Consider the following 18,774-nt stretch of genomic DNA (forward strand, 5'->3'; position numbering starts at 1 on the left):
TCAACCATCTGGTCTATAATAGCTGCATCTCAAGAAGCCAAACTACAGTGCACATGAAGACTAATGAGCCTTTCCGGGACCCAGCTTGATTCAAGCAGTGAACTCATCATGGAAATCTTTCATCCCAGTTGTGCCAGATGAGGAGAAAGACCTTTAGGAACCCAAGGGGAGTCTTCTAGGTTTGTGGAAGGTGCTTATCAAGCCATTTGCATGCTCATCTCCTTAAAGCCAACCTTACACATCATGTTGAGTTCTGTAACCTTCGTGGTAAGCATTGTCAATGTGCAAGCACCAGTAGGGCAGAGAGTTTTAAAAATTTTGTTCCGTATATATTTTTCTGTTTAGAACACTGCTGGTTCCTAGTAGGTGGTCAATGAACATTCATGAAATCATTGTATGCTAAAGAATTTGATTTTCAAGTCTGAAGTTTATCACTGTCATTTGCCTTTCTAAGTGTCTGTTTCTTTGAGGTTGTTGGACTAAGATTTGAGAGACAATTACCAGCCATCGTGAATCAGTTTTCAAAGCCTTTCCCGCATTCCATTTTCTTCTAGGAAAGCATAACTTTAATATGTCTCCACATGGAGACAGCGTTGGTAAGGAGGCCTTCTGAGAAGATGATGGAAGGAGTGCAGCCAGTTTCTGCACTGATAAGCTGATACCAGTACTGTGCTTTTAGAAAGTAAAAATACACCTGAAACAATGGTTAGTCAGGAGTCTCTAGAGAAACAGAGCCAATAGATGCAGACACACACACACACACACACACACACACATACACACACGAGAAGGAGGCTTTGGAAGTACACTTTAAACTTAATTTTTTTAAAAAAAGATCTACTTATTTATTTGAAATTCAGAATTACATAGAGGGAGGGAAGGAGGGAGATAGAGAGAGAGAAAATCTTCCATTTGCTGGTTCTCTGGCCAGGACTGGGCCAGGAGCTTCATCCAGGTATCTCACACGGGTGGTAGGGGCCCAACACTTGGGCCATCTACTGCTGTTTTACTCAGACCATTTGCAGAGAGCTGCATCAGAAATGGAGCAGGAATACCATGATGCCCAGATGGGATGCCAGCATCACAGGCAATGACTTTACCTGCTACAACACAACATTGGCCCCAACTTTATTTTAATTCCACTTTCCATGAAACTTTGGGAATACCTTCGTGTGTGTGTGTGTGTGTGTGTGTGTGTGTGTGAATACACAGAGATAGTAACACAAAGAAATGTTTTAAGGAATTTTCAAGGAATGACTCATGCTATTTGGGGGACTGGCAAATCCAAAAATCTTTAGGGCGTACAAGCAACTGGAGACCTACAGAATGATGTTGAAATCTTGAGTGTGAAGGCTTCTGGGAGCAGAATTCCTCCTTCTTGAGAATCTCTTTTTTTTTTTAAATTAAGATCTTAAGCTGTTCGGATGAGACTCAGTGAAGAGTCATATACATTATTCTGTCACAATTAAACTACCTGAACACCAACATTTACTGGTGTTTGACAAAACAACTCGACACCATAGTCCAGCCAAGGAGAAATTTGGAGGCAAAAGCTCACAGTACCTGGTACTATTGTTAGAGGAGTTGGATCTGGCAGTCACATGCTGAGTGGGAGGGAACATTTTTCTGAAAGGTGGACATAAGCCCAAAGCCTGATTCTGTTGCTTGTGGGCCCTGGGACAGTCATTGGCCTCTCAGTGGAAAATGAGTGGCTGATTTTGCTCATTGGTTTCCAATGTGATGGGTACACATTTTTCCATCATGGACACTGCCCAAAAAATTACATTAGGAAAATATGAATTAATTATTTGCTATAAAATATTCCATAAGATAGATATTTTCACAAAATAAATTTTCCAGCCCTTTTGAAATATGGAAAATAGTTCATGGTCTACCATTTTGCTTTGCTATGTTTGTGGGTTACTCTAGGATCCAAGAGGGCTGTTTAAGGCTGCTCAACTCCATGTTGGGTGATGCTAGGACTGGGTGATGACCTCTAGAGGAGCCAGTCTCAAACCCACTTGCAGGCTGACCACAAGTCTAAAGTGACTGTCAATTAGAAGGACAGCTGAGGGGCCGGTGCTGTGGCGTAGTGGGTGAAGCTGCCTGCAGTGCTGGCATCCCATGTGGGAACCGGTTTGAGTCCTGGCTGCTCCACTTCCAATCCAGCTCTCTGGTATAGCCTGGGAAAGCAATAGAAGATGGCCCAAGTCCTTGGGTCCCTGCACCCACATGGGAGACCTGGAAGAAGCACCCTGCTCCTGGCTCCTGGCTCATGGCTCGTGGCTTCAGATTGGCACAGCTTTGGCGGTTGTGGCCATCTGGGGAGTGAGCCAGTGGATGGAATACCTCTCTTTCTCTCTCTCTCTCTCTCTCTGCCTCTCCTTCTCTCTCTGTGTAACTCTGACTTTAAAAAAATAAATAAATCTTAAAAAAATAAAAGGACAGCTGGGATACCACACATATGAACAGGGGTTCATGTCCTGCTGCCAAGGTTCAATTCCTGGTCACTCTGTGGTCTTGGGAAAGTTACTTAATCTCTTCCCACTTCTCTAATCTATAGAATTTGATGTCATGGAGCCTACTTTGTAGAATTGTTAGGGGAATTACTGATCTGCATAAAGCATTCATCCCACTACCTGGAGTAAAGCAAGCCCTGGGTAAGTCTTAGTGGCTGCCCTTGCTGCTGTTGCTGCTGGCTCCCAGAAATCAGGCATTGCTTCCAGTGATCCTTCCCTGTCTTCCCTCTCCACTCTTCTCGAACTTCTGAATTTATTATTTTGCTGGCAATAATTTCATAGATTGCCCCATGAACAGAGTCATTGCATTCTTCACAGTTTAAGGCATATAATGCTGGTTCATGGTAATGATTAGCAAATCTGCTTTCATATTGCTCCATCAGGTCATTGATGATTACATCTCTACTCTTTAGAGGGCCTCATGGGGCCTTGATCCTCCATGACCAGCAAGGAAGGAGGGGACTCAACATGGGAGCATAAATCTCTGTATTTTTCCTTTTCTGCTTTCTCTGAACTGTGCAGGTGGGGTCAAGGTGAGTGAAGAGTTTGACTCTGTTGTCTGTTCCAAAGTTGAGTGTTTTTTTCTTTTTCTCATCATGTGCCCTGTAACCCAGAGGCTATTAGGATTCTTGGTTGAGTTTTCTCCATACTCTGTGTATATCATATCATTTAAATCAGCTGGGGGAGAGGAAGTCACCCACAAACAATGAAAGAACAGAAATATATTCTATCTCACAAGAGAGGCCTCCAGAGAATCTTTGATCAGGATGTGTCCCCTTTGAGAAACCCAGAAGTAAACTGGAACAAAGTGAAGCTAATGAAACCAGGTTTATGCAGCTTGGAAGGCTGGAGAGACCCAGGGAATCAGGTGCACGGAGTCTCACCTGATGTTCCATTCCCTTCTCACATCCTGGGTTAGGTGCCCTTGTCATTGTCATTTCCATCCTAGCATGAGTTCTGGCAGGTCCTACAGCGGAGCTTTTCTTTTTTTTTTCTTTCTTTTTTTATATCATAATTTTTTATTTAGTAAATATAAATTTCCAAAGTACAGTTTATGGATTACAATGGCTTTCCCCCCCATAATTTCCCTACCACTCGCACCCCTCCCATCATCTCCCACTCCCTTTCCCATTCCATTCACATCAAGATTCATTTTCAGGCCGGCGCCGCGGCTCACTAGGCTAATCCTCCGCCTAGCGGCGCCGGCACACCGGGTTCTAGTCCCGGTCGGGGCACCGGATTCTGTCCCGGTTGCCCCTCTTCCAGGCCAGCCCTCTGCTGTGGCCAGGGAGTGCAGTGGAGGATGGCCCAGGTGCTTGGGCCCTGCACCCCATGGGAGACCAGGAAAAGCACCTGGCTCCTGGCTCCTGCCATCGGATCAGCGCGGTGTGCCGGCCGCAGCGCGCCGGCCGCGGCGGCCATTGGAGGGTGAACCAACGGCAAAGGAAGACCTTTCTCTCTGTCTCTCTCTCTCTCACTGTCCACTCTGCCTGTCAAAAAAAAAAAAAAAAGATTCATTTTCAATTCTCTTTATATACAGAAGATCGATTTAGTATATATTAAGTAAAGATTTCATCAGTTTGCACCCACACAGAAACACAAAGTGTAAAATACTGTTTCAGTACTAGTTATAGTATTACTTCACATTGGACAACACATTAAGGACATATCCCACATGAGAAGTAAGTACACAGTGACTCCTGTTGTTGACTTAACAAATTGACACTCTTGTTTACGGTGTCAATAATCTCCCTAGGCTCTAGTCATGAGTTGTCAAGGCTATGGAAGCCTTTTGAGTTCGTTGACTTCGATCTTATTCAGACAAGGTCATAGTCAAAGTGGAAATTCTCTCCTCCCTTCAGAGAAAGGTACCTCCTTCTTTGATGGCCTGACTTTCCACTGGGATCTCACTCGCTGAGATCTTTCATTTAGGTCGTCTTTTTTTTTTTTTTTTCCCAGAGTGTCTTGGCTTTCCATGCCTAAAATACTCTCATGGGCTCTTCAGCCATATCCGAATGCCTTAAGGGTTGATTCTGAGGCCAGAGTGCTATTTAGGACATCTGCCATTCTATGAATCTGCTGTGTATCCCGCTTCCATGTTGGATCGTTCTCTCCCTTTTTGATTCTATCAGCTAGTATTTTTTTTTTTTTTGACAGGCAGAGTGGACAGTGAGAGAGAGAGACAGAGAGAAAGGTCTTCCTTTGCCGTTGGTTCACCCTCCAATGGCCGCCGCGGCCGGCGCGCTGCGGCCGGCGCACCGCGCTGATCCGATGGCAGAAGCCAGGAGCCAGGTGCTTTTCCTGGTCTCCCATGGGGTGCAGGGCCCAAGCACCTGGGCCATCCTCCACTGCACTCCCTGGCCACAGCAGAGAGCTGGCCTGGAAGAGGGGCAACCGGGACAGAATCCGGTGCCCCAACCGGGACTAGAACCCGGTGTGCCGGCGCCGCTAGGCGGAGGATTAGCCTAGTGAGCCACGGCGCCGGCCTCTATCAGTTAGTATTAGCAGACACTAGTCTTGTTTGTGTGATCCCTTTGACTCTTAGACCTATCAGTCTGATCAACTGTGAACTGAAATTGATCACTTGGACTAGTGAGATGGCATTGGTACATGCCACCTTGATGGGATTGAATTGGAATCCCCTGGCACGTTTCTAACTCCACCATTTGGGGCAAGACTAATTGAGCATGTCCCAAATTGTACATCTCCTCCCTCTCTTATTCCCACTCTTATATTTAACAGGGATCACTTTAGACCTCGAATAGCTAAAGCAATCATGTACAACAAAAATAAAGCCAGAGGCATCACAATACCAGATTTCAGGACATACTACAGGGCAGTTGTTATCAAAACAGCTTGGTACTGGTACAGAAACAGGTGGATAGACCAATGGAACAGAATAGAAACACCAGAAATCAATCCCAACATCTACAGCCAACTTATATTTGATCAAGGATCCAAAACCAATCCCTGGAGTAAGGACAGTCTATTCAATAAATGGTGCTGGGAAAATTGGATTTCCACGTGCCGAATCATGAAGCAAAACCCTACCTTTCACCTTACACAAAAATTCACTCAACATGGATTAAAGACTTAAATCTACGACGGGACACCATCAAATTATTAGAGAGCATTGGAGAAACCCTGCAAGATATAGGTACTGGCAAAGACTTCTTGGAAAAGACCCTGGAGGCACAGGCATTCAAAGCCAAAATTAATATTTGGGATTGCATCAGATTGAGAAGTTTCTGTACTGCAAAAGAAACAGTCAGGAAAGTGAAGAGGCAACTGACATAACAGAAAAAAATATTTGCAAACTATGCAACAGATAAAGGGTTGATAACCAGAATCTACAAAGAAATCAAGAAACTCCACAACATCAAAACAAACAACCCACTTGAGAGATTGGCCAAGGACCTCAATAGACATTTTTCAAAAGAGGAAATCCAAATGGCCAACAGACACATGAAAATATGTTCAAGATAACTAGCAATCAGTGAAATGCAAATCAAAACCACAATGAGGTTTCACCTCACCCCGGTTAGAATGGCTCACATGCAGAAATCTACCAACAATAGATGCTGGAGAGGATGTGGAGAAAAAGGGACACTAACCCACTGTTGGTGGGAATGCAAACTGGTCAAGCCACTATGGAAGTCAGTCTGGAGATTCCTCAGAAACCTGAATACAACCCTACCATACAACCCAGCCATACCACTCCTTGGAATTTACCCAAAGGAAATGAAATTGGCAAACAAAAAAGCGGTCTGCACATTAATGTTTATTGCAGCTCAATTCACAATAGCTAAGACCTGGAACCAACCCAAATGCCCATCAACAGTAGACTGGATAAAGAAATTATGGGACATGTACTCTATAGACTACTATACAGCAGTCAAAAACAATGAAATCCGGTCATTTGCAACAAGATGGAGGAATCTGAAAAACATTATGCTGAGTGAATTAAGCCAGTCCCAAAGGGACAAATATCATATGTTCTCCCTGATCGGGGACAACTAACTGAGCACCAAAGGGGAAACCTGTTGAAGTGAAATGGACACAATGAGAAACAGTGACTTGATCAGCCCTTGTCCTGTTTATGTACAATGTAATACTTTATCCCTTTTAGTATTTTTTTGTTCTAGTACTATTGGTTGAACTCTGTAATTAACACACAATTATTCTTAGTTGTTTAAATTTTAAGAGGAGCTTTTCAAGTCAGAATGAAATATGGACTGGCCACCAAGAGGCAGGAACTGTGTCTGTTCACCCAGAATGCCAGACAGTATTTTGCCACTAATGAGCAGGGCATGGTGATTCATGAATGAAGCGTTGGCTGCGGTACTGGAAAGCTCATGGGTCAGGAGGAGAGCTTCTGAGGACACTGGTCCCTCCTGACTTGACACTGTTAGTGCTGTAGACGCCCTGGCTGGCCCTGTGGCTGCAGAGCCTCTGTGTGCTTTCACACACACTGTCAGTATTCTCAAATACGTTCTTCAGTGGGGTTGGGCAAAGCCCATTTACGCGGATTGCAAGTATCCATGATAGAGTGATCAGTTGATGCCATTGAATGACACATGGGGAAAATTTTCATTTTTTGGTGTTTATTTTTCTCAGAATGATTCATTTATTATAAATTTCTGCCCTCTGCCTGTTTCTGCAACCATAGAGAGTGCTCACATTTATTGCATATTTCCAACTTGCTGTAACTCCTCATGAAGACTCTTCATGCCATTTTCCAAGGCTCTTTGTTCTAACATCCTGGGTGGCAGTTGCTTTAAAAAAGTCTGTGTACCATTTTGGCCAAATTTAGTGACCAATTTTGTGGCTTAGTGTTTCCTGCCTACTTTGTGGCTCTGGGAGATTGCAACTGTTAAGGATGGAACTCAGAAGGGACCTATTCATCTAGAAAACATTCGACTCTTTCATCATTGGGCAGGATAACAGGATTCTCATTAACTGGCTCTGACCGTGGTGCACAGCTCTGTTGGTGGCGGAACCTACCGAGACAGGCTTGCACATCACACCCTGTGTTCTTACAGGCATGGCATGCCCCTAGAGGAGTATGAAAGAGAGGGTGCCTACGTGAGGAAAGTTAATCCAGAACAGACAGAAATCTGCACATATAGTGCCCCTTGCTCTATCTATTGTTATTTACATACAATGTGGTACCATTTGCACAGGGGATATGGTTGCATATGTAGCCTAACTGATCCGATATTTTAAGGCAATTCTTTTTTTAATTGACAGTTAATAGTTGCCCCTATTTATGGGGTACAGTGTGATGTTTCTGTACTTCTATATACATTGTGTAATCAACCACTCAGGATATTTAGGTTTTCCATTATCTCACACAGGTATCATTTTTTTGGTGATGTGAACATTCAAAATGTTCTCGTCTAGCTCTTTTGAGTCATATACTGTACAGTATTGTTGAGTATAATCACCCTTCTGTGTCATAGAACACCAGAACGTATTCCTCTTATTCGGCTGTAGCTTTGTACCCGTCAGCCGTCCTCTCCCCATCGCCCCCTGCCCCTGGGCTCTGGGAGCTGTTGTTCTGGTCTCTGCCTCTGGAACTCAGCCTCTTTGGATTCTACATCTCTGTCATTTGTAGCAACATGGATGAACCTGGAGATCACTCTGTTAAGTGAAATAAGCCAGGCACAGACAGATTTAAAAAAAAAAAACAACTTTTTTCTCTATTTTCCCTGGAAATCAGAACCATAAGATGAATTTATATAACATTATATTTTAATGGAAATATTAAAATATTAGTAATTTTTAATGAGCAAGAAGATTAAAAACAAAATTCACTTCTCTAAAAGCCTAAGGAGGTTTTCAGTGACTTCTAGTCAGCATTACGGGTGATGATGAACTTTGCAGAACTCAAGGGAGAATCAGGAAATATGTGGGCCTGCTGTAGATAACGGGCTTCAGATGGGAAAGCGCACAGACCTGGGTCAGGATTCCGGAACACAGCAGGCCTGATTTACAGGGTCATTCTGAGGGGAGGCTGTCTTGGGGCATCCTTTATCATTTTGCTTTCAGTTTTTATGGAAATTCTGTTTAGATAGTTCTCTTTGTCTCATATTTAGGAAAACATTTTCCCATATTTAAGTGCCAGCTTGTGAGCCATGTTTCTTTATATTTGTGTAATCTCGTGGGTTTCAGACAACTTTTTCTGCCCTGCAAAGGCAATAAAGCAGAAGTTTCACAGACTTCCCGAAGTTGCCCCAGCATCCTAAATTAGGCCCTCCGACACCTATTTTGTGTTGGTCAGACCCTGTGGGGACCACAGGGAAGCTCATTACTGGGGGCTGTTTACGAAGGTGTGAGCAGGACCAGCTCCTATCATCATAGGGAAGATTTAGCCCAGAGCTGTGGGTGAGCAGAGGCTGTGCTGTCAAGCAGCGGGGATGGAGCTGCTGTAATCAGAGAATCCACCGTTCTCTGGCCTCTGAGGATCATGTCTGCTGGTTATGAGCTTGTATCAAGGGCTTGGCTGTCCACCCGAGCTCCTGTCTCTGCTGTTGCAGATTGCAACCGAGAGCATATGCAAGTTGTGGGAGCCCCCAGCACCTACTCGGTGTGGCTGTTGGCCCAAAGCAGTAGCACATTTGAGAGGAGTACACACATAACCCTCTTTTTGCAGGCTCAGTGACTATGTGCTTGGCAAGATGGAACAAAGGGAATATTCAGAATTCATACTGGCCGATTATACTTGTGCTCCTTTGTTCACGGGAGCAGCTGGGAAGACGTCCACAGTCTGTGGTTCTTTGGATTAAGTTTTATTGTCATTGGTTTCTGTGTTTCAATAAATTATACTGTGTGTATATGTATACGCACTCCATTTTGTCAGAGTTTTAGAAAACTTCTGAATCTTTCTGCAATTTTAAAATGAAAATAATTTTAATAAAAATGGGCTTACATTAGCATAGAAGAGAATGTGATTTAGAAAAGTGGCAGACAATACAATTCTGTTAATTCGTTGGGAGGCAGATGCCCTGGTAAAGCCAATTTATCTCTTAAATAGTCTAAATATGGGAATTCTAAGTGTGAAATTAATGAATGAAGCACTGAAAAAATGGTGCCAACTGAAAGTCACTCTCAGCTTATAGGAAAACGGCCTAGAAATCCAGCAGGTATCTTTATAAGCTGGTTCATGTATGCCATTGTCTTCATAAATCATCACAGTGTTGCTGAAATGCCAACACTTTGCTGTGTGAGCTCTGTGTCTCAGTGCCACCACACAGCTAGTTAGGTGATTCTGTAAACAAGCCCTGTCTTAGCTACTGGATTTGAAAGTGAGAGTGACGATAATAATCCATTCTGATCTACAGAGTTGTTGGTGGATCTAATATATACAAAGTGCTTTTTACCAGAGAGCACACTATGAATACTAGTTATTACTGTGTATGCCCTGGGCTTTGATTGGCTGCAGACATACTCATATGTAAATGGATATTTGAGACCTACTGCTTTATAGTTAGCACTGCTAATAAAATGAGACCATTAAATAAGGTTACTTCATAAGTTTAATGCTAAAATATTATATCTCTATATTAGGTTATGTCTCAGTGTTTTTAAAATTGTTGTTATAGATGCCTACATATTTTTAACTAGTTTTAGTTATTAACTTATTAAACTCTTTAAAATACTAAAATCTGCACCATTTTCCCTTGAGCACATCTCCCAATTAAAAAAAAACACCTTTTTTTCTCTTAAAATCTTTAAAAGTAATAAATATTGGCCGGCGCTGTGGCTCAATAGGCTAATCCTCCACCTGCAGTGCCGGCACACAGGGTTTAGTCCCGATCTGGGCGCCGGATTCTGTCCCGGTTGCCCTCTTCCAGGCCAGCTCTCTGCTGTGGCCCGGGAGTGCAATGGAGGATGGCCCAAGTGCTTGGGCCCTGCACCTGCATGGGAGACCAGAAGCACCTGGTTTCTGGCTTTGGATCAGCACGGTGTGCCGGCCGTGGCGGCCATTGTGGGGTGAACCAACGGCAAAGGAAGACCTTTCTCTCTGTCTTTCTCTCTCACTGTCCACTCTGCCTGTCAAAAAAAAAGTAATAAATATTATAAAAAGTTATGCATTTTTCTTAGCTCTCAAAATTTTGCTACTAGGAGATTGCTTTATGTTGGAGTGAATTATATGCAGCTTCTAATAAAGTTTTTTGGAAGTATCCTTTATTATTTCATGATATAAGCCCCAGCATAGCTTTAAAAATATGTGTGTGTATAAATATGAGAGAAAGACATAAAAAGCTTAGAGCAAATCAAGGAAATTATCCTCCCTCCAAAGAATTTTCCTATCAAATATAAACACAGTTATTGCTAGTTTCAGTGGGTAATAAGAAAAAAATAATACACCTTCATTTCAGGTACTGAAACTAGATTCCCTCGTGTGCTTGCTTGTCGTTGCAGCTTTAAAACAAAACACACACAACATAGATTTTACCTTCTTAACAACCTTAAGTGTGCATTTCAATGGTGTTATATAAGGTGGTGCAGCCACCATCCCCACCCTCTGTCTCAGTAACTCTTTCATCTAATCCAGCTGGAACTCTGTCTCCATTAAACAGGAACTCCTCATTTTCTTACCCCTAAAGGTCCTGGAAGCCACTATTCTACTAACAGTCTCTATGTCTTCCAAGTACCTCATGTAGGTGGAATCACATGGTATTTGCCTTCTTGCAACTAGTTTATTTCACTTAGCATGATATCTTTGGAGTTTATCCATACTTTAGCATGTACCAGAATTTTCTTTCTCTTTAAGGCTGACCAATACTCACTTGTATGCATACACTGTGGTTTTCTTAACCATTTAATCTGTCAGTAGATGTCTGGGTTGCTTCCACATTTTATCTATTATCAACTAGGCTGCTATTAACGTTAGTGTGTATGTAGCTCATGAAACCTTGCTTTTGAGTATATGTCTAAAAGGGGAATAATATGATTTATTTTTACTTATCATGAGAAACTGCCACATGGCTTTCTACAGTGGCTGTACTATTTTACATTCCCACCTAAGTATGCAGACATTCCAATTTCTTCATAGCCTCAATGACATCTATTTTATTTTTTTAACACAGCTATGTTAATAGTTATATTATCTCATTGCAATTTTGTTTTGCACAGTGACTAGTGAGAATCTTTTCATGTGCTTAGTATTCATGTGTATATCTTCTTTAGAGAAATGTCTGTTAAAGTGCTTTGCCCATTTTTGGATTGAGTTTATTTTTTGTCATTTACTTTTAGGAGTTCTCTATATATTCTGGGGATTAGTCCCTTATAGGTATAATTTGCAAATATTTTCTCCCATTCTGTGGGTTTTTTTTCATCTGTTGATACTACCTTTAAATGTACATTAAAAAATTCATGAAGTCCAATTTTTTTTACTTTTTCATTTGTTGTCTGTGCTGTTGGTTTCAGATCCAAGAATTCATTGGTAAATCCAATGTTCTGAAGTTTTACCTTATGTTTTCTTCTAAGAGTTTTATAGTAGTTTTATAGTAGGGTGGGTGTTGTAGCAAATCAGGTGAAGTAGCCACTTGCAATGTTGGCATCCCATACGGGCACTAGTTTGTGTCCCAGCTGCTCCACTTACAATCCAACTCTGCTAATGGCCTGGGAAGGGCAGCGGAAGATGGCCTGAGTACTTGGCCCCTGACACCCAAAAGGTAGACTGAGAGGAGGCTCCTGATTCTTGGCTTCAGCCTGGCCCAGCCCTGGCTGTTGCGGCCATCTAGGGAGTGAACCAGCAGATGGAAAACCTCTCTCTCCCCACCCTTGCCTCTTGGTTGTATTTCTGATATTAGTCGGCCAACCCCAGCCTCCTTTCTAGCTTCTTTTCCATATTCTATCCTTTTTTTCTATCAGCCAAGTCTCCGAGTTCACACTCAGACCCATCAATATCGTTGATCCTATTGGCATTCTACCAGGAGCAGTGGAACCCAAAGACTGCATGCAGAGCAATCCACAAAGTGCCACCTGCTTTTGGCCAGCTGAGTCTGGAGGGACTTCTCCAGGCTCTTCTCCAGGACTGTGAAGTGTAGCACCCTGTTTGCACAAACAGGTTGGGCCTTCTCACCCTGCCGCTATGCTTCTCCTGCCCTGTCTTCCTGTCTACCGCATTGGCTGACTTGGCTCCTTTCTGAATTTTGAGATCCTGTGCCCTGAAATCAATGACTGTCCTCTCTGAACTCTTCATCATCAAGATGTCCTCTTTTCCTCTACTAAATGCTTGAGATTCTTTGCTGGACCCGTTGCCCTACCAATTGGTCTACCTTGCATCCTAGTCCTGTCTGTGCTCCTGCTGAGGGTTAGAATTTACCCTGACCTGTCCACCTGGTGAATTGTGGAGCAAGAACTTAAACCTCATCTTCACCCATTGTTTCCTTCTCATTGATTCATTTTGACCCGACCCACATTCACATCACCCTTCCCCCAGCACACCTGCCTGGCCCATTGCTAGTGTGTATAGTAGGATTTCAATGAATGTTTCTAGAATGTGCAGTATTGTGGGGAGCAATCCGGACTGGACTGAGTTACTGGAATTAGGACTTATTCTATGCATCTGCTCTCCCACAATATGGCACTGGGAGAGAAGTAAACAGCTTCCGCACAGCTGCCTCCAGTTCAACTAATAAACTGTAGGACTTGCTCCTGATTGGAGGAGAGCAGCGTACTCGGCGTGTGGGCAGCCGAGTTGGGATTGGCGGAGGAGGACTATAAAGGAGGAGAGAGACGGCATGCACCAGGAACATCTAAGGGGAACATCTAGCTGGAGGAACACCCGTGCAGCCCCCGAGAGACCCGGCCGGCGGTGTGCCGCTCCCCTGCAGAAGTGGGGAATGTGGCCAGGGGGAACTGCCCTTCCACGGAGGTGGAAGGGACAGTAGCCAACCCGGGAAGAACCAGCAGCAAACCCGGGGAGGGCCGAGCAGACGAAAGAACAGCGCAGGGTCCTGTGTCGTTCCTCCACGAAGAGGGGGAGCGACATAATGGTGCCGTGACTCGGATATGGAGCCTAGGCAGGGCTTGGTGTTGTTCCTCCACGAAGAGGGGGAGCGACACAGTATTTCAATATCTTTACCAGGATTTATCTGTTTAAATGGACTATCCAATTAAATGTTGTTTGAGATATAACCAAGACACAAAAAGAAGCAATATTACTTCTGTCTTCCAAGACTTTTTGGTATGTAGCCTTTATAGTTCTGCAAGCATGATTACAAGCCACTGTTTGTGTTCTCACAGTTTCCATGCACCATTTTTGGTCTTGGATCTTCATATTCACAGTATTTGTATCTATGCCATTAATTTTAAACCTGATTATATACTCTTTCATATTATTTCATAACTAATTACTTAAGCTTTGTGCATTTTCATAATGCCAGTGCCCCAATAGTAACAATTATATCCATTTTGATGAAAGAAGATAGAGAAAGAATGAAAATCCCTTCATAAACAAATTCTTTCAAAGATGCTATTTGTACCAAGTGGAATTATTTTTCTTAGTTTCATTGCTGCTTATCTAGCTATTTGAGAAGCCAGCATTCTAGTCTTAACAAATGTGTAGATCTTTCATTTCTTATCACATAACCAGATGCCCATCAGTTCAAAAGCTGTTCGGTTGAAAAATAACTTGGCATTGCTGTGTTTTTCAAAATTATCTAGGGAGGGAAAACAATCATGCTTTAGGCTGTAATTTAAATAGAACTGTTTTTGTGTCCTTGGCATTTGCTACAAGCAATCAGCCTAAGTGAAATCAAACATTGAAAGATTTGGAAGGAGAACTAGGCTAGGAGATAAGTTTAATACATTTTTTCATGTTTTTCAGAGGCAACATCCCTTTGATTCCCTCTTATCATTAAATTCTGTGTGTGTTTGGTTGAAAATAAACTGAGTGAGTTTATGATTTTAAAGAAATGCCAAGTTATTCAAAAGATCAGAATCAGTCATTTTAATGTGAAAAGCAAGAAGGTAGTCTTCTGGAAATTATATTTTCGAAATCCAACTCTAGAAACTTGGGTTTTGCCTAGTGGTTAGGACACCAGTTGAGATATCCATGACCCACATCTGAATGCCTGGGTTTGATCTCCTGCTCCACTCCCAATGCTACCTTCCTGCTAACTTGTGCCCTCAGTGGCAGCAGTGATAGCCAAGACTGTTGGGTCACTGCCATCCATGTGGGAGACTCAGACTGAGTTCCTGGTTCTCAGCTTTAACCTGGCCCAGCCCCTGTGTTACAGGCATCCAGGGAGTGAAACAATGGATGGGGGTGTTCTCTCTCTCTCTCTCTCTCCCTGGAAAGTAAGTAAAAATCTAACTCTAAGAAATTTCAGTACATTTTCCAAGCATGCAACTTGTTGGGAAGCACAAGTAGCAATTCTTTTTCTGTTTATTAAAAGATTTACTTATTTGGGCACCGTGGCTCAGCGGGTTAACGCCCTGGCTTGGAGCGCTGGCATCCCATATGGGCACCGGTTTGAGACCCAGCTGCTCCACTTCCGAGCCAGCTTTCTGCTGAGGCCTGGGAAAGTAGTAGAAGATGGCCCAAATCCTTGGGCCCCTGTACCCACATAGGAGACCTGGAAGAAGCTCCTGGCTTCTGGCTTCAGATCGGCACATTTCTGGCTGTTGCGGCCAATTGGGAAGTGAACCATTGGATGGAAGACCTCTTTCTCTGCCTCTCCCCTTTCTGTCTAACTCTGACTTTCAAATAAGAATAAATAGATCTTTTAAAAAAGTTACTTATTTATTTGAAAGAGTTACATAGAGAGAGAAAGAGAGGAAGAGGGATAAGGATATGGAGAGACAGAGAGAGACAGAGAGAGAGAGAGAGGACTTCCATCCATTGGTTCACTCCCCAATTGGTTGCAACAGCTGGAGCTGGGCCGATCTGAAGCCAGGAGCCAGGACTGGCTTCTAGGTCTCCCACATGGGTTCAGGGGCCCAAGGACATGAGCCATCTTGTTCTGCTTTCCCAGGCCATATCAGAGTGTTGGATTGGAAGTGGAGCAGCTGGCACTTGAACCAGTGTCCATATGGGATGCCAGCACTGCAGGCAGTGGCTTTACCTGCTACACTACAGCCCCAGCCCCAGAAGGAATTCTTGTGATAGTTACTTGTCCAGGGAGCAAGAGAGAAGCCTCTTCACCATTCCAGTGTGTTGTTGGGGCTGGCTGAGGATTATCTACTCACGTAACCCATTCGAATGAAGAGCCCACTGCTGACCACTCCTTTTTCTTCTTCTCCTCCCTCTGTAGGTTACCTATCTGGGGAAAGTCTCCACCTCAGGCATGCAGTTTTTGTCAGGCTGCACAGAGAAGCCAGTCATTGAGCTCTGGAAGAAGCACACACTGGCTCGAGAAGATGTTTTTCCAGCCAATGCCCTCCTGGAAATCCGACCATTCCAAGTGTGGCTCCATCACCTTGACCACAAAGGTGAGGCCACTGTCCACATGGATACCTTCCAGGTGGCCCGTATCGCCTACTGCACCGCCGACCACAACGTGAGCCCCAACATCTTTGCCTGGGTCTACAGGGAGATCAATGACGACCTGTCCTACCAAATGGACTGCCATGCTGTGGAGTGCGAGAGCAAGCTCGAGGCCAAGAAGCTGGCACACGCCATGATGGAGGCCTTCAAGAAGACTTTCCACAGTATGAAGAGTGACGGACGGATCCACAGAAACAGCTCCTCTGAAGAGGTTTCCCAGGAATTGGAATCCGATGACGGCTGAGTGAACTTAAGATGCTTTGGCAAAGGCAGCATTGGTCAAGGAATTCAAGATGATTGATGAAGACGCAATGATTCAAATTTGAGCTGCAAAGACTGCCAAACTATTGGCTGACCATGCTTTTTAAATTCAGAAGAGCAATCCTAAATCTAAAGAAATGTATCATTAAAGTAATTACGTTACATTGAAATCTGCTGCTGCTGTGACTGTGAGGAGGGTGGTAGTGTGGATGGGGAGGAAGGTTCTAGACTCTCTTCTTACTATTTTTTTTTTCTCATTTCCTGATGCCTCCCTGTGGGAGAGCTCCATGCCTATTTTCACCACTCTCAGGCAAATGCTCCATGGCTGTTATTTGAAGGACCATTCCAATCTGCCTTATGAAATCCAACACGAATGTTAGCAGCACCGGTAGGATCCCTGGTGCAAGTGAGCGGAGGGAGCTGCGGATGCTGGTGCGGATGTGGCAGGTGCAGGGACACCTCCTGATGGTCCTGAGAGCTCCTCTCCCACCGCGTATCTTAGACTTTCTCCTCAGTATGCAAATCAGCACAGCCTTTATTGAGCTTTATAACTAACAACCTGATAGTTGGCAGTTAATTCACAGTTAAAGATGAAGCTTTTATTTTACATAAATATATCAAGTAGTACCCTCTTATTGTATTCACTTCACCTATTTTCTTAGGATACTTGCAACTACTAATAACCCTTCCCTCCTCCTATCCTATCCACCCCTTCTTCCCTCCAACATCCCGAGAGGGATGGATTCTCAACATACACTGCAGGACACCAAAAGGGAAGAAAATAACCAAGCAAAGGAGACAAACAATCAAGCAAACAAACCTGAAATTTAAAACAACCACCACAAAAGCAGAAATGCTGGAAAAAGGGAATAAGTAATCAGCAAGTGAGAAAACCATGAGGGCCCCCTTTCCAACATGAATTCTGCTAATTTATATAGTTAATGGTCCTGTTTGATGAATCCTTCATGGCAAGCTTCAAATCTGATTTGACCTCACCTGGAAAACTTTACCCCATCACTGGACATTGCACTCACATGGGATGAGTTAGAAAACTTAGCTTATGTAGAGAACCTATGTCCATCTTATCCTAAATGGAAAATCTTGTTACCTTAAAGTTGAGGTTCTCTTAGAATCGCCCATTTGCTCATGATGTATAATGTGAAATTCTCCCTAAGCCTGAGATGTCTCAGTTTCATGAATCTTTAATGTAAACAAAAGAAGTCAACTTTGCGTGAAGTTGAAAGTGTTAAAAGTACACACATTTAAGGCCAAGAGCAGATGCATCTCCCAGGTAATGCCGCTCCTTCATAAGACTCTGGCTTCAATCCTGGTATTGGCAGGGGCACTGGGGCACCTTAGAAGCCTTAAATGAGAGTTAATCTAATCCAGTGAGTGATGGTATTGGCTTTTTGGTCTGTGCATCTGTGTGTCCATGTGTGCGTTGTGTGTGTGTACGTGTGCCCTTCGTGTGCGGGTCCAGTGTTCAGCATGTATAATAAGCATGGGGTCATATTGAGGAGGACTCGCCTCTCGAAGATATGCTTGTTGCTTTACAACATATGTAAACAATCCTTTAGCATAAATGCATTCATTCTTTAATAAAAATATGTTTGCATTAATAAAACTGAGGAGTTTCTTATTCTATGTGTCTTTTTCAAGCAAGGAAAATCAGAAGAAGATAGATAAAATTGGATAAGTAGGACAATTCTATTTCAACATATTTTTAAGCTTGGTCATATGTAACACGTTCTTGATTGTGTTTTATTTTCCAAATCTGTAATCTGTGATTAATTGCTGGCCTGCTCCTTAGCCGAAAAGGTGACATGCCAGCAGTTGCAGTTGTTATTTAGTGTGGACTTATTTCCGAATAGAGTCTTCCAGAACATTTTGCAAACGATTGCTGTTTACAACATCTCTTGTAGATCTTTGGAGAACCTACACTGAAATCCTAGAAACTAAATGCTGAGTGATTCCTGCTGATGGAACTCATTAAAAATGTCTCCTGCAGGTCATGATTTCTCAGAGTGGGTCCCATTAATCAAGCAAGACAAGAAGCCATGGAGCCTGTGAGTTGTAAAGAATGTTTTTCATGGAATCAGTAACAAATATAAAGCCTTCTAAAGTAGAAATCTGGGTCTGGCACTGTGGCTTAGAGGATAGAGCCACTGTTTGTGGTGTCAGCCTCCCACATGGGTGCGGGTTCAAATCTCAGATGGTCCACTTCCAATCTAGCTCCCTGCTAATGCATCTGGGAAAGCAGCTGAAGATGGCCCAAGTCCTTGTGCCCCTGCACCCACATGAGAGACCCAGGGGAAGTTCCTGGCTCATGACTTCAGACTGGCCCAGCTCTGGCTGTTGCGGCCACTTGGGGAGTGAACCAGCGATGGAAGATCTTTCTTTCTCTCTTTCTCTACCTCTCTCTACAACTTTGCCTTTCAAATAAGTAAGTAAATATTTTTTAAAAAGTAGAAATATCAGTGCCTGCTAAAG

The 18,774-nt window shown here is 43.4% G+C and overlaps 1 protein-coding gene across 4 annotated transcripts in view; it reads left to right on the forward strand.

The window, feature by feature from the left end:
* Nucleotides 1-17,908, forward strand: part of PID1 (phosphotyrosine interaction domain containing 1) — a 281,479-nt gene extending 263,571 nt beyond the window's left edge. For all 4 annotated transcript variants that reach the window (XM_008259278.5, XM_070070105.2, XM_008259277.5 and 1 more), the window contains one exon: nucleotides 15,791-17,908. In XM_008259278.5, the coding sequence (XP_008257500.1) occupies nucleotides 15,791-16,267 (477 nt within the window). In that variant the 3' untranslated portion in view covers nucleotides 16,268-17,908. The remainder of the gene's footprint in view (nucleotides 1-15,790) is intronic.
* The last annotated feature ends 866 nt before the right edge of the window (nucleotides 17,909-18,774 follow it).

This window comes from Oryctolagus cuniculus, chromosome 3, assembly GCF_051225735.1.
Source record: "Oryctolagus cuniculus isolate XC-2025 breed Fujian yellow rabbit chromosome 3, ASM5122573v1, whole genome shotgun sequence".
Lineage (NCBI taxonomy): Eukaryota > Metazoa > Chordata > Mammalia > Lagomorpha > Leporidae > Oryctolagus > Oryctolagus cuniculus.